The 16,826-nt window shown below is 48.6% G+C and overlaps 1 protein-coding gene across 2 annotated transcripts in view; it reads right to left on the bottom strand.

The window, feature by feature from the left end:
* SYNM (synemin) overlaps positions 1 to 16,826 on the bottom strand; it is a 30,753-nt gene that overhangs the window by 11,088 nt on the left and 2,839 nt on the right. For both annotated transcript variants that reach the window (XM_015143168.3, XM_001108469.5), the window contains exon 2: positions 11,173 to 11,297. In XM_015143168.3, coding sequence (XP_014998654.3) covers positions 11,173 to 11,297 — 125 coding nt within the window. The remainder of the gene's footprint in view (positions 1 to 11,172; positions 11,298 to 16,826) is intronic.

The raw sequence follows: 16,826 nt of genomic DNA, 5'->3' as shown, positions 1-16,826 counted from the left end.
CCGGGCCATACTAATGAAAGTAAATTCTCTTTGTGATTTCATCCAATATGGCCCTGCAGAGCTCTCCTATGAGAGTAAGAAGCTCCTGCTGGAGAAGGAGCTGTCCCCTCATCTGTGTCCTCTCAATGGCTGGATCCTAGCAGGCAGGGACACATGTCACCTTTACTCTCTGTGAGCACCCGGCTGGGCACTGGCCATTGAGTTCATGCTTAGGGTGGCACACCCAGCCCAATGGCAGCCACCAGCCTTCCGCACAGCCCCAGGACTACACGGCGAAGTCACCAACAAGACTCTGAGGAGAAGCCAGAAACTACGATTTCCTCTAAAGCTCTGCGAGGGACATTTTTAAGGAACAGGTTTGTACCACTTTAAGAAATGGGTAGACTGTTCTCTGAGGCTGCAATCAAACCTGGTTATTTTGAGAGCGGTTGGAGGAAATCTGCCCCCAAGCCTCAGGGACTGTGAGAAATGCCAATCCCCTGAGTCATGGGCTATTGTGGGCATTTCACATAGCGCCACAGGTTGGTGGCCCCTTAGGCAGGAAAATAAGCCAAAGTGCAAGAAAATCCACGTCCCTGGCCTCGTTAAGGAGCCCAAGACAAATCCACAGCGCAGAAGCCGGCTGTAATGTGGCCTCTGGCCAGGCGCCAGGCCCTAATGAGCCACCCGGTGTCCTGAGCAGGCCCCAAGGCAAGGCTCTCCGTCTGGGATAGATTATCCTAATGGAATTTCTGAACAATCTGCTGTGACTCAGCACTGTGGGCACAAGGCCACCGCTCTGTGCAGCCCCATAAATGAGGCACTGTCAGGATGTTCCCAGAAGCCAGGCCTGTGCGGGAGCCTGCCGGACCCAGGGCCTGGGCCTGAGGGTGATTCACACGGTGCTTCCTAGCAAACAGCAGGTGGAGAAGTACATAGAAGAAAGGGAGGCCTCAGAGCTGGAGGAGCTGCAGAACCGCCTCCCTTGGCTCCTCACTGTGCCAAAGGGAGCCAAGCTCCACACAGAGTGGAGGCACCGCCTGGGTCACCCCAGATGCGGGCCCATGGCTGGTCAGTCACCGGGAAGACCAGGGAGCAGAAGGGAGGGAGCAGCGGGGAGTTCCATTCCCATGACCAGCAATGCCACCTGAATGGGAAAGGTGACACGACCACCGGCTTCATAGGAAGGATAACAGGAGGTAAGGTGACAGTGCTGGGCTATTTCCGGGCGTCCCTTCTGGGGTCAGTATTCAATCACATCCCAGAGCCATCTCTAGGTCAATTCTAGAGACTGAAAAAAAAAAATCAGATAATCAACAGAGACAAACGTTACTTATTAAACAGAGAGGAAACGCAGGACACAGCTCTGGAGTCAGGATGTCTGGATTCAAATCTGGGGCCTGCCGTTTCCTAGTTCTGTGACCTGGCAGGCCGCTCAAACCCACTGTGACTCGGTTTCCCCATTTCTGAAATGGAGAGAACTCACAGGTTTGCAGTAGGAACTAATCCAGAAGCAGGAAGTTCTCAGAACCATGGCTGTCACAGAATAAGAGCTCACTAAACATCAGCGATCACGTCATCACCACCTCCTCTACATCCTCCAAAGAAAACTGATTTCCAGCTAACTAAAATGAGTCCACAAGAGAAGGGATTGTGGATCACCTGTATTTTATGGTTAACTGAATGTTAACTCATTTATTTGGCCAACAACCAAAGGTACTGGTCGATCCTTTCAATTATATATTCGATTTATTTATTTATTTACAGGATTTTGCTCTGTCACCCAGGCTGGAGTGCAGTGGTGCCATCTCGGCTCACTGCAACCTCTGCCTCCCAGGCATAGGTGATCCTCCCACCTCAGCCTCCCAAGGGGCTGGGACTACAGGCACGTGCCACCGCACCCAGCTGGTTGTTTTTGTATTATTTGTAGAGATGGCGTTTCACTATGTTGCCCAGGCTGGTCTCCAACTCCTGGGCTCAAGTGATCCACCCACCTCAGCCTCCCAAAGTGCTAGGATTACAGGCATGAGCCACCATGCCCAACCCTATTCTTAAAACTACAAGATTTTATTCACTTCAAGTATTTTATCTAGCAATCAGATAAGTCTCAGTGTTCACACATTTTTATAAGTCTTCCCAAAAAAGGTGGGACCTAACTTTAAAAAAAACAAAATATACTTCTGCAAAACCTTGAGGAAACCCCTAAGAAACATTTTTCTTTGAATAGACATGTGAAAAGGTACAGGTGGCCTAAAAATAATGGAGCAATCAGAAATGTCACTAGAATGATGAGATGTAAACATCAGGAGTCCTCTGTGTTGCTACATTAGCAGTCTACATCGAGACCAGAGACCACATCATATTTTTCTCCATTAAAACATGCTGTTTCTGCCAACTGGGATTAGAAAGAAGAAACAGGAAGCTTCCCATGCCCTTCCTGGCACACACAACATATTTTTTGATGTTGTTTCTAGCCTAACCTTTTAAAAGGACTTTTGCCTTAAAGATCCCAGGCAGTAAATAAATCTCTGCATTACATTTTCCTATCTGCCGACGGAAGGCTTCCTTTGGGATTTTTCTACTGAAAAATCATTTTGACCCAGTTTTCCATTTTTTCTTTCAGGTGAAATTTAGAACAATTATCATATCTTTCATCTCCCAAAAGATAGAACACAAAAGCCTCTTTTTGGATTCGTACAGAGACCGCATTGTCTGTCTTCCAGACCAGAAACCTAGGATTGGCCTCATGTCATGCACACTGTTTCTGCATCCTTCTGTTCTGTGGTTTCTGCACTGTCCACTCCTGGGTATTCCTGCATTTGTTGTTTCAATATTGAGTATCTTTTTTGAAAGATTATGTTTTCTAACAGCTTCTTGCTGATGACTGGGCTCTATGCTGAGTGTCTGTATGGGGAGGCTGTTTCTTTTCTATCTGTGCTTCTGCACGTCGTCAGTCTGTAGAATCTGGACCAGATCTTCACATCGGCAGTGAGAGGGTTTGGGGACGCTGCAGGTTCTGGACATTGCTAGGGTTTTCACCATCTTATCATCAATTACCATCCGACTATTCACAAGACTCTGTGCTAGCCTGCAGAGAGTCACAGCAACACGTCTCTCATATTTCCTTACCTCTCAGTCCCTCAGGCTCCTGCCTCCTGCCACAGCTACCTCCATCAGGTCTACACACCTGGGCACTAGCGACTGCAGGCAACTTCGGAAGCCCCCCTGCAGCCACCCAGACACCCCATGGCCCCCAGCACTGTAGGCCTCCTGCACTCTGCCTGCCGCTGCCTCCCCAGCCCCGCCTACTCCCGCCACAGTGCTGGCCCTGGGACTGCCCCCGCAGGCCCCAGAAAGCCCCACAGAGGCTTCCCAGCATGCAAGGCCCCTGCGCTCTGCCTCATTCCCAGACCTCTCCACACTCCCCTTGCACGTTCCTCTCTCAACTTATTCTCTTATTCAAATTTGCCCACCTGGAGCTCCTTCCTGATTCCTTTCTGCCAGTCCAATTCCCATCTCCCTACTTCCCCACCACCCAAAGGCCCAAACCCCACACCTCTTCGCAAATCTCTTCTCATCACCTCGGTCTGAAGTGCTCCATCCAGCGGTGACCCATGGACAGCTTTCCCTGTTAGGTGGCAGCGAACCATCGACACTACCTCCTAGGAACGTGCCTTCTATTATTGGAACATGCTTGACTTTTTACCTCAACATTCTGTGTCCCTCCTGCTACGCTACCCCCTACTGTCCATCTCCCTCTCTCCTCTATGTCTGCTCAAATGGCCCCTTCTTTCAAGACTTTCATCCCTCTCAAATCCCTCTAGAAGCCTCCCCGGATTCTCACAACTCCCTCGCCAGCTCCAGAAGCCTCGTGCTGGAGGGTCTCTGGCGGTCCTTTGGGTTCCCTGCCCTGCAGCAGGCTCCCCAGATCCATGCTGCCTCATCTACAGCCCATGTTCCTTGACATGAAGCCCACACTGGCAGTATCTTTGCAGGCCCCCACCCAGCATCATATCCTGCATACCAAGTGTCTCGGAGCAGGCTGAGGGCAGGTGTGGCTCTTATCCAACCATCACACGCGGCCCTCCATGACAGGCCCCCAAACCCCAGCTGCCCAGAGACTGGCACTGTCACAAATACCACACTAGCTCAGTCCTCAGGGCCTCCCCCTGGCCATTCCCTCTGCCTGGAAAACCCTTTCCAAAAAGTCATTTCCAGCTTCTCTTTCTCTTCCTATAAGAATCAAGCATTGCCTCTTCCAGGAAGCCCTCCCTGCCTGCCCTGTCAGCCTCCCCCAAATGCACCCAAAACATCATCATCCTACCACTGAGGACAGGGTCTAGGTCTGTACCGTCATCTGCCCAGCATCCCAGTACATCCAGCTCCTTTCTAATTCCACATTCAGCAGGGCATGGAGGGAACAGCCCTGGTTTAAGGCCTGAAGTTAGAATCTCAGGCTCTCCAATTATGAGTTGTGTAACCTTGTAAGTAACCTCCTTGAACCTGGGTTTCATCACATGGAAAATGAGCTTCTTCGGTGAAGCTATAAAAACTGGAGATACTGTCTATAAAGCACTTAGCACATGGTAGGTACTAAACAGAAGGCAGCTGTCACTCCCTGTTACCCATTCATGGTCAGAGGTAACGGCACCTACTTTGGAATGCATCAGAAAGATGGATGATGATACGGGTGGACAGTCGTGAGATAAAGCAAATGTTCATTGGAGAACTCAAATGGAACATTCATTATTCTTTCAACTTTTCTTATCTTTGGAAATTCTCGTTAACAAAATGTTGGGGAAACTAGATAAACTATTTGTTCTGACATGATTCTGCAAAACAAGACTTAAAGGAATGAGTTGTGTTGCTCATCTGGGGTGTTCAGAGCTTCAAATTCTGTCCAATCCAAGTCATTACCTTCTCTAAAGTGTGGTCTCTCCAGGTGGCTCCACAGGATTCTGTGACCTCGGACAGGCCCCATGCAGCTCTAAGGGGACTGCCACACGCAACTGCAAACAGCCCAGACTGGCGCGTGGGTCCTGGTGTAAGCCCCACCTCCTACTATGACTGCTTCCCCTCTCCTCCATCAATCCATCCTTCATCTTGTCCTCCAGGCCGCTGTGAGAAGACCTAGCACTTACCTGCCCCTGGGCCACTCTGCCAACAGCAGTGTGCGCACAAATCACCTGGGATTTTGTTACAAGGCCAACTTTGGTCCAGTATGTCTGGGTAGGCCCAAGATTCTGCATTCCCAAGAAACTTGCAATGCCTCACAATGTGCATGCTGCCGCCCTGTGAGCAGTGAGGCCCTGGACCAGGGATTCCCTATTCTGGTGGTACCTGACAATCATCCGAGGGGGTTTAAGACCACTGTGCTGGTTCCACCTGTCACTAATCTAATCAGAATCTTGAGGGCCTGGAGATTCCCAGGTGCAGTCCCTCCCTGTCTCTGAGCATCTTTCCCTTACCATTCTGCTGCTAGTGCCATAAAACGCACACTCCAGGCAAGACCCTGCGATCATATAGCAAATGGATCACTACCTCCAGCCCCACACAACTGCAGATACTCTTGACAGGAGACAAGAGCCAGTACGGCCTGGTGCCAGCTTGCAGGCAGGGTGTGTCTCCTCTCTTCTCATGGCCCCAAGCCCAGCCCCACAGCTCCCGCTCACTGCCACCCGCAATGCAGCAGGAAAGGGTGGGACGGTACTGCACGTCTTAGGATGCTCAGAGGTCTCGATCTCATCTTCACCTGTCAGGCAAGGTGCCAGCAGCTTCACTGGCCATGTACTGGCCAAAGGCAAACCTCCAGTCTTAAGACTCTCTGAGGTTTGCTTTGTTTTAATTTTATTATCCTATGTTTATTTTATTAAGTTATATATTTATTTGTAAATTGCAAGTCGCTTTGGAAATTACAAGTATACAATTATATTATTACTTTAATGTTGCTCCTTCCCTGTGACAGTCACCTAGAAGGGCCAAAGATCTGGGTTGGGAGGTGTTCAGTACATTTTGTTTTTGTTTTTGTTTTCTTTGAGACGGAGTCTCACTCTATCACCCAGGCTGGAGTACTGTGGCGCGATCTCAGCTCACTGCAAGCTCCACCTCCCAGGTTCACACCATTCTCCTGCCTCAGCCTCCCGAGTAGCTGGGACTAAAGGTGCCCGCCACCACACCCGGTTAATTTTTAGTAGAGACGGGATTTCACCATGTTAGCCAGGGTGGTCTCAATCTCCTGACCTCATGATCCAACCACCTCGGCCTCCCAAAGTGCGGGGATTACAGGCGTGAGTCACCGTGCTCGGCCAGTGTTCAGTACATTTGAGAGTCCTTGGGACAATGGACAAATCCCAGCAAAATGTGCTTTAAGCATTAAAGAGCCACAGACCCTTCCCTTGCATGTGAATGAGAACCAGTAAGCCACAGGATGATGATGGTCAACTCAGCAATTCTGGGGCAACGGCCACAACAGGTGGGACAAGGTTTACAGAGATCAAATGGGCACTTTAGTTAAAGAGTAACTGTCAGAAGAGCGCAAGTCCACTAACACAAACAGGAACGTCACATCTGTCTTCCTAATAGGAGCAGTGCAGACTACTGAAAAAGACTCACATTGAGGATGACGAGGGTGTGTCTTCCACACATGCACTGGTGATTTTCAAAAATGCTAAGTTTTTGGCTTATACAAAAGAATGGGTTCTAGTCAACCATCTGTGTGTCTTTTTCATCGATGGGCATCTCCGAGACTAAACCAGAGCACAGAGGTGGGAGGCCTGCAGCGATCCTACCCAGCAGGGTTGGGAGTCTGCAGCAGGGCTGGGAGTCTGCAGCAGGGCAGGGAGTCTGCAGCAGGGCTGGGAGTCTGCAGCAGGGTTGGGAGTCTGCAGCAGGGCTGGGAGTCTGCAGCAGGGCAGGGAGTCTGCAGCAGGGCTGGGAGTCTGCAGCAGGGTTGGGAGTCTGCAGCAGGGCAGGGCCAGTCAGGCAGGCTGCTGGCAGGGGTCCTCATTTTCCCCATGCAAACGTGGACAGCAGAAAGAGGTACAGTGAAATCCATCACTTGCTCCCCGGAAAGCACGAGTAGCTCCTAAATTCCTAGAAGATGGCCACATCAATCCATAATTGGGTTAGGGAAATGCCAGCCATAGACAGACAAAATAAACTCTGTCCTGGCTGACAGACTGCTGACAGCGAGCAGAAACGGCTCGCAATCGATGCCCTGGAAAAGCTGGGCCCATGGGCTTGTGAATACCCTGCCAAAAAGGCAGGCCCCAGACTCTCAGAGAGGACGCCCATGTTTATACACTGGCTTTTCAGGATGAAGAACAGGGGCAGGACGAAGGAGGGAAGGAAAGAGCTCAACATCCCAGAGACACAAGACACAAAATAAGTTTCCTGATTCTAACTCAGAGAACTAGTACAGAAAGAAAATAGAAAAATCCAACTGCCCTGCAGGGAAAAGATGCATCTGGCATGGGGCATTTCCTAACACAGACACAGAAGTCAGTTTTCCAGGCCTGCCTGGCATCTGCCCTAGAACAGTGCCTGATGTGAGGTAACTCCCACCACCCCAGGCTCAGTCCATGTGACTCACAAGAGGCTGGGACCCCACCCCAAAGCTCTAGAGCCCTTCATCCCTCTGGCCAGTGACGGGCTCTGAGGCAGGAACATGACCCAACAGAGATGGAGAGGCTGACAGGAGAGGCCCCCGCCTTTGACCACAGGCACAAGGCTGGGTGGCCCTAAGCCTGGAGCTGCTCAGGCCCCATCCAGCCACGTGGTGGGAAAAGTCCAGAAGAGAGAGACCATCCTGCCATGTGGACCAGCTGCACCTGAAACTAAGGATGTGATATGGTTTGGACGTGTGTCTTCTCCTATTCTCATGCTGAAATGTGACCTCTGTGTTGAAGGTGGGGCCTAGTGGAAGGTATTTGGGTTTGGTTAGGGGGGTGGATCGCTGAAGAATGGCTTGGTGCCGTCCTTGTGATAATGAGTGAGTTCTCACTCTATGAGTCCACACGAGATCTGGTTGTTTGAAAGAACCCAGCACCGGCCAGGCACAGTGGCTCATGCCTGTAATCCCAGCACTTTAAGAGAGGCTGAGGCGGGAGGATCACAAGGTCAGGAGTTCGAGACCAGCCTGGCCAATATTCTCCAGGCCGAGGCAGGAGAATCAGGAGAATCACTTGAACGTGGGAGGCAGAGGTTGCAGTGAGGTGAGATTGTGCCACTGCACTCCAGCCTGGGTGACAGAGTGAGACTCCATCTCAAAAAGGAAAAAAAAAAAATAAGAACCTGGCACCTCCCCACCCTCTCTTGCTCGCTTTCTTGTCATGTGACATGCCTGCTCCCCTTTCACCTTCCACCATGACTGCATGCTTCCTGAGGCTTCACCAGGAGCAGATGCCAGCACCATGATTCCTGTACAGCCTGCAGAACTGTGAGTCAAAATAAACCTCTTTTCTTTACGAACGATCCAGTCTCAGTTATTCCTTCACACACAGAGTGGACCAGCACAAGACTTGCAGGTATGTGAGTAATAAATTCCTTTTCCGACTTGTGGCAGTCTGAGGAGAGTTTCTGTCACTCACAAATGAAAAATTCCTGATTAATGCTTTCTTCCCCCAAATAAAGCCTGAGTGTTTTCAAGTTTTCCATATTAAAGTTTAGATTATCTAACTCAACATGTGTTTCAATGCCCTACCGATTTAATTGTGCAACTGTTCACCCCACAAGATTTCCAAGGAGAATGCCAAGAATGGGCTTTGGGAAGTCCAGGCTGGCAGCATTTTTTCCCCTTTCTCTAAGCCCCGGCCACCAGCCCCTCAGCTTCGGTAAGGTTCTCAAATGGGGATCCAGAAAGGCCCTCATGGCCTTGGCCCCAGGACCGCCCCTCAATTCATTCCTCAATTAAGCCATGGCTCCTGCACAGACTGCCATGCCCCTGGGAAGGCCTCACCCCTTAGTAGCCTCCTGGGGCCCAGGCCAGGGGCTGCCCAATAGAGCTGCTCCCTCTTCACTCATGGGAGTGAGGCTGGGATGAACCCTGGCTGATGTAAGTCTTCCAGAAAATAAAGACAGTGAGGCCAACCCAGGCTACAATGTAAACTATAAGCACTTATCAGCCAGATACCCTTTTAATAGACATCAAAGCAATTCAGGCCACCTTGATATTCTTAGAGCAAAAAATCATGATCAGGGCTGGGCGCAGTGGCTCACATCTGTAATCTCAGCTCTTTGTGGGGGCGAGGTGGGTGGATCACCTGAGGTCAGGAGTTCGAGACCAGCCTGACCAACAAGGTGAAACCCCGTCTCTATGAAAAATACAAAAACCAGCCAGGCATGGTGGCAGGCGCCTGTAGTCCCAGCTACTCGGGAGACTGAGACACAACTGCTTGAACCCAGGAGGCGGAGGTTGCAGTGAGCTGAGATCACACCACTGCATGCCAGCCTGGGAGATGGAGCAAGACTCTGTCTCAAAAAAAAAAAAAAAACATGATCAGAAGATTACAGAGGCAGCCTACAAGATGTGCTGAACCAGGCCAGGGGATGGTCCCTGCTCTAGCCCTCCCCAGGGGAGTTGGTCCCCTTCTTAACCTCTCCAGGTTTAACTCCCCCACCTGTTAAGGAGACACCACTAGAACATGGCTTTGATGACCATGGCTTTGACTCTTTTGCCAAAGGGGTTTCCACAGCTTGCTCACACCCTCCATTGACACATGTTCCACAATCCTGGGAATGGAGCAGGCAGTGTGCCATTTTTACATGGCTTGGTGGGCATGGCACAGGTTTGGCACCAGACCTGCTGGCTCTGCCCCTCACCAGCCTGCAGCTCCAACCTCCAGGCCTCTCTCTCTCACCTCTAAGAGGGGAGAGTGGCGCCCACCTCAGAGGTTGACTCGGAGCATAGAATAGCAGCAAAGAACTTAGCACCACGTCTGGCAGGCAGTAAGGATGCCATAAAGCTGGCTATTGTTATCGTTCCTGCAAGTTGGACATCTGGGTCTCTAAAATTCCTTCCATTGTAAGCTTCACAGATCCTGCTCCTCATAGCAGTCCTGAGCATGAGAGCTGCCAGGAAATAAGGGGCACCACCTCAATCAAAGACCCACTGTCACCCAGGGGAAGGGAGGGGTGATGCCAAGGAGGGGAGGAGCACTGTTCTGCCGGCCTGCGGGCCACACCCAGGGGGACGGGACTGGACTGCATCTCTGCCCCGCCCAGCACCCAGCCTTTGTGACCTTTTCATCAGAGTTGGTTACCTTGAATTCAAGTCAACATCTTGATAAATAAAGCCATTTGCCCTACATCACCATGCACCATGCTAAACTCTTGGAAGAGATTCAGTTCATGGCCAAACCCAGACAGGGTGGCATCAGAGCCCTGAGATTCAAAGCAACAATCAAAAGGCTTTGATAGACACAGACTTCCTGGGTCCAAATCCTGTGACATGGTTTGGCTCTGGGTCCCCACCCAAACCTCATCTTGAATTGTAACCCCCACATATCGAGGGAGGGACCTGGTGGGAGGTGACTGGACCATGGGGGCGATTTTCCCCATGCTGTTCTCATGATAGTGACTGAGTTCTCACGACACCTGATGCTTTAAAAGTGGCAGTTTCCCCTGAGCTCTCTCTCTCTCTCTCCTGCCACCTTGGGAAGAGGTTCTTGCTTCTCCTTCACTTTCTGCCATGACTATAAGTTTCCTGAGGCCTCCCCAGCCCTGAGGAACTGTGAGTCAATTAAACCTCTTTCCTTTATAAATTACCCAGGCTCAGGTAGTATCTTTATAGTAGTGTGAAAACACACTAACACATCCTGGCCCTCCACTTTCCAGCTCTGTAACTTCTCTGAGCAAAGTGTGTTCATTTGTAAACACAGTCTCTAGCTCCTAGGATCCAACACGTCGACATGTGTAAAGCTCTTCAGGAGTCCCCAGAACATACGAACACTAGGTAAGGGGGCAAGGCTCAGCTACTCCCATACAGGGGATACCTGCTCAGTGACCTAAGCTAGCCCCTACTCTTCCTCTTCCTTTTGGCCTTGGACTCCGTGCTTGGCCATGCCAAGGGCTGCTCTCTGCTTGTCACAAAGCCACAGGGACTCCACAGAGGCTATGGTCCCTAGACCAGTCTCCTTCATGTACAAGTTACACCCCCATGGCTTCATCAAGACCAACTCAGCACAGCATCCTTACCGGTAGGTTGCCACCTCCAGGCTGAGGCCGGTCTTCACCTGCAGGAGGTCCTGATAGTCCCGCAGCCAGTCAGCCATGGCCAAGGTGAGGGTCGCCTTCTCATCCTCCAGGCAGTCAATCACTCTCTAAAGAGAATAGACAGACTTTTAGATTGGAGAACTGGAGCTTTACTGGGTCGAACTGAAGGTACCAACAATTCAGGACATAAAAACAGACCAGGATTATTAGAAGAGCTGAAAAACATCCAGGGTTATTAAACATGCAGTCATTTGCAGGATGGTTTCCAATGTTTTCTCTCTTCCATATGGAAGTTTGCTATTGCACATGGAACATTTTGATAGGACACTGGCTTCTGTGTTCAGACTCTCTATTAATAATGAATGCTTAGGAGTTTATTCAAATCATCTCTACCATTCAGACATCAGGCAGCTTAGGAAAGCCTCAAACCAGTCACTAAGACGCTATGGAAAATAAGCCAACACTAGAAATCAGGGGTTTTACAATATTTGAAGCATCAGTCACTCAGATCTGAACTGGAATGGACCCCCCAAAGTCACAATTTCTCCAACAATAAGCAGGTAAACTGATACAGTTTTGTTTCACTTAGAAAAGCTACTTTAAGATCATCTGGGGAGAAATGCATTCTGGGCATAAATGACAAAATACAGACTCAGATATAAAACTTCTTTTTGGGCCGGGCACGGTGGCTCAAGCCTGTAATCCCAACACTTTGGGAGGCCGAGGTGGGCGGATCACTTGAGGTCAGGAGTTCCAGACCAGCCTGGCCAAACTGGCAAAACCCTGTCTCTACTAAAAATACAAAAATTGGCTGGACGTGGTGGCGCAGACCTGAAATCCCAGCTACTTGGGAGGCTGAGGAACAGGAATCACTTGAACTCAGGAGGCAGAGGTTGCAGTGAGTCAAGATCATGCCACTGCACTCCAACCTGAGTGACAGAGCAAGACTCCAACTCAAAAAATAAAATAAAAATAAATAAAACTTTTTTTTGAACTGTACTTGCACAGTGCAGTTAGTAAGGGCATCCTGGGTGCTCCTTGCAGCTCCCCTCACCCCCGGCCGGGTCCCTCACCTGCCTCTCTACCTGGCAGGGAGATACTGCAGCCTTCTGAAGTCCAGTCCTAGACTAGCACCCACCACATACAAGTCACAGAGCACATAGCTGTTCAATTAAATTTAAAATGAAGTGATCCAGATCATATTACCCTCCTTAAAATGTCCTGTTTGAAGTCGACAGTATCTTCTAATTAATACACACATGGGCTTCAGCTGCACCGATTTCTAGTTTTGTTTTCTTCCTAGTTGTTAGTTACTCTGGGGAACAATTAACCAAGCAAGTATTTCAACATTGAAATAAGTCCATATACTTTTAACTTCTGGTTTGTAATGGGAAGTCGCGTTACTTCTGAACATAATTAACTAAACTAAGCTAGACCTATAAACATTTATCTTTGTAGAATTCAAAAATGGTAAGACTACCGGGAGAGGGAATATTATGTTCATTGCTGCTGGAATCCCTTCACCAAAGGCACCCGGCAAGATGCTGAGGGTCCACAATACATATGTCTGTGAAACCAACAAACGAACTACTAAGATTGCACATGGAATTTATCTTTTTGTTTTTGTTTGTTTGTTTTTTGAGACAGAGTCTTGCTCTGTCACCCAGGCTGGAGTGCAGTGGCGCAATCTCAGCTCACTGCAGCCTCCACCTCCCAGGTTCAAGCGATTCTCCTGCCTCAGCCTCCCAAGTAGCTGGGATTACAGGTGCACACCACCACACCCAACTAATTTTTGTATTTTTAGTAGAGATAGGGTTTCACCATGTTGGCCAGGATAGTCTCAACTCCTGACCTCAGGTGATCCTCCCGCCTTAGCCTCCCAAAGTACTGGGAGTATAGGCATGAGCCACCGCACTCAGCCGGAATTTATCATTTTTCAAAATGCATGATCGGCCAATAAATATTTCCACTTCTCATAAGAGTTGTATTTCTATGCCAGCGATTGTTGTTAGGTTCCCTTTGAATATAAAGGCTACTAAAATAGTTTAAAACCCCTTAGCTTTTAAAGCAAAGAAGTAAACTTAAAAATCACTGGCTTAAGTCCCAGGGTGGAAAAACATTCACAGATTCCACAGCTGGCATTATAAACAGATAGAGAAGCTCACCAAAGCAGAGCAATTGCCAGTCTTGACGTAAGTGACAGCACTGCCACAATTCAGCCACAATATTCACACATTCTATAGTTAAATCTCAGTGTCAAAATCCTACATTCCCCTGTTTCAGAGGGAATACAAATTTAGGTACCAGGTTATCATATAAGATGGGCTGTATGTATGCATGCATGCATGTATGTATGTATGTGTGTATGTGTGTTCTTCCTACTACAGGAAATTTGACATAACTATTACAAATTAAAAATTTATAGTAATTTATTCCTTACAAAGAAGTTCAAATGTTGTTACACTACTTAGAAAAAAAATACGATGAAAGCTCTCCAACCACAAACCTCCTGAACAGGTCAAGAAGGCCCAGTCACGTCAAAGGGGTGCGCAGGAAGATTCTCCTCCCAGAGGACACGGAATAGTTCTGCACCCCACAAAATATAAAGAGGAAAACCAAACTGTGTTGAAGTTGGAATAAGTATAGTTTCAACCACATTTCCATGTGAGTCAGCTCCTCCTCAATTGTCAAAGGAAATTTAGTTGACATTTGGAAGCAGGAATATAAGACTTAACTGGCTCCCAACAGTCTCCGCAGAAATCACAACAAATCCTGCTGTTGAATAAAACTTCAGACTTGGGCTCTGCTTTGCCAGTCTGCAAGCTGTGGGTCGGAACAGAGGCACTGGAGCCCCAGACACAGGACGCTAAATCTAACCCAAGCAGAGGCTGTTTCACCTAATGCTGCAAAAGCCTGGGAGAGAAGTCACCTTTTTGCTATTTAGAGAACTGTTGGGCAGCATCACAACTGATGATGAAATCTTGCTCCACACCAGGAAAGGCACGCTGCTGTTAGTATCAAAAGAATTAATTTTCTCTTAGCCAAACTTGAGCTACCACTCATTGAGCAAGTCTGTGGGATAGTTCACAAATACCACAGTCATCTGCAACCTTGAAAGGTAGAGCTCCAGGGGATTTAAATACTGTGATAACTTCAGTTAGACATAAAATTTAAATGTATTCATAACAATAAGCATGAATTGGATGCCAACAAAGTATTTATAGTTCTAGCCCAGACAGCACCCTGAACTCAAGTTATATTTTACAATCCCAGGTTGGTATGTAAGAAGCACCTCAAACTGAACACATGTACACTGAACTTGAATCTCCCATCCAGGCCCATCCTCCTAACCAATGCCCTGCAGTAAAGGGTACCCCCTTCTTCCAGTTGCTCAGGCCACAAGGCCTTAAGCCCACTGTGATTTCTCCCTCTCCCATCACATCCAATATGGTTGCAAACACTGTTGGCTTCAACTTGAAGGCAGGTCCCCCTCTGAGACCCCTGGTCCAAGCCTCCAGCACTTCCTACCTGGATTACTGCAACAGTCTCTTAAGGCATCCCTGCGCCCACTCAGTCTATTTTAAAAACAGCAGCAACAGTGATTCCATTCAGATACAGCCAGGCACCAACTCTCCTCTGCTCAGAAACTCCAGTGGCTTCCCATGGCACTCAGAGTAAAAGCCCAAGTCCTGCAGTGGCCATTCTACCCCCTGCTCGCTGTGCCCTAGCCACATCAGCAGTCTGGCTGAGGCATCCCCAAAAAGCCATGCGCTGTTTCCACCTGAAGTCCTCTCAGGTCAAGGGACTTTCCTTGCTTTATGTGGCATTTTTTACTGCTGAATCCACAGCCATGAAGAACTGAGCTTGGCACACTAAATGTTCAACGGCTGTTAGTCGAACGAATGAACCAATTGTGTACACCCTGGGAGCTACTTCCAGTACCTCTTGTTTCACAAATGGGGAAACTGAACTGCAGACAGGTTAAGGAACATAACCTACCCAGAGAGCAGCAGAGTCAGAATTCAGGGCCAGGTAGGATAGCTGCAGAGCACTGACCCTTTGCTAATCCCATCCTAATCCCACCCCACCTTCCCATCTACAGAAAGTTTTCATTCAATCATGTTTTGGGGGCTTGGAAGCCTTTTCCAAACAGTCAGCCTGAGTAGCTAAGGGCTCACTTTCATAAGCAAAAATCTCAGTGTTTGCAGAGTAATGCTGGTCTTCACCCTATCATAAATGTCTTCAAGTGTTTTCTGAAGCCCCCTCCCACAGCCTGGGTGTGTTACTCAGGCTTTAAGTGATCTAGATCACATTTGGGAACTTGGATGTCAGTTCAGCAAATTCTTCTCAGGCAAATCTGAGGCTGGGCCTGGGGCAGGCCAACTATCACCCCATATAGTGAAGGCGCATGGGCCATCTGGGAAGGACCAGTTTCCCCTCAAGTAGAATCTTAGCAAGCATCTTCCCCCTTAAGCCACAGAAGCTAGCAAGAGGCAGGGAGAGCTGGGCACAATGTGGGGGCACCCTCTACTGCCTCCAGCTCCTGCCTCCAGGGGAGGGGCATTAAAGCACATGGAACACAGAGAGAAAGAAATGAAAGAAAATAGTTTTAATACCTAAACTATTCTGACATCAGCCAGTTGGAGGGGTCTAAAAGCATTTTAGGACTGGAAATCACTAGAGTACCTCGGACTAGCCCTTAGGAAGAGCAATGATTATTATGCTATGAATGCAAGAATACTGGTTAAAGGTTTCTCTCTGATCGAACAGACAGAAGAAACAGTGGCTCAGTGGTCAGCTGCTCAGGCACTGGAGCCTGAGTTGAATCCTGGCTTAACTACTTACTAATCAGGTGACCTATGTGCCTCAGTTTCCTCCTCTGTAAAGTGGAGCTAATATTAGTACCCACTTCCTAACACTGGTGTGGGCACTGAGACTGAACATTTATGAAGGGCATCTGTGGTACCTGGCACACAGGAAGCACTTGCTACAGGCTCTTAGTAATAAGATATTTATTACTGTATAATTAAACACACTTTTCGGATTTTTTTCAGTCTCCCCATAGTAAGCTTCTACAGAACTTGAAAAAAATTACAGGCTTGGGGTTAAATCATCCATACTCACTCTTTCACATACTTCCTAGCATCTCTGTGATTGGTGCTGAATCTTCTAGAATGCAATTTGAAATGGGGTTAAGTTAACTGAGGGAAGATTCAGTATATGGACAAGGTAGTGACTGGTAACATTTAGTACAATAAAACCTCTGCAAATTGGAACTTAAAAAAAAAACAAAAACAAAAACAAAAAAAAAAACGGCCGGGCACAGGGGCTCACACCTGTAATCTCAGCACTGTGGGAGGCCAAGGCAGGTGGATCACTTGAGGTCAGTGAGACCAGCCTGGCCAACATGGTGAAACCCTGTCTCTACCAAAAATACAAAAATTAGCCGGGCGTGGTGGTGGGCTCCTGTAATCCCAGCTACTCGGGAGGCTGAGACACGAGAATCACTTGAACCCGGGAAGTAGATGTTGCAGTGAGCCGAGATCAGCCACTGCACTCCAGCCTGGGCGACAGAGTAAGACTCTGTCTCAAAAAACAAAAACCAAACCAAAAACAACAAACAAACCCAGGTCCTT

Source organism: Macaca mulatta, chromosome 7, assembly GCF_049350105.2.
Source record: "Macaca mulatta isolate MMU2019108-1 chromosome 7, T2T-MMU8v2.0, whole genome shotgun sequence".
Taxonomy (NCBI): domain Eukaryota; kingdom Metazoa; phylum Chordata; class Mammalia; order Primates; family Cercopithecidae; genus Macaca; species Macaca mulatta.
This window is presented reverse-complemented; position numbering and strand designations above follow the sequence as displayed.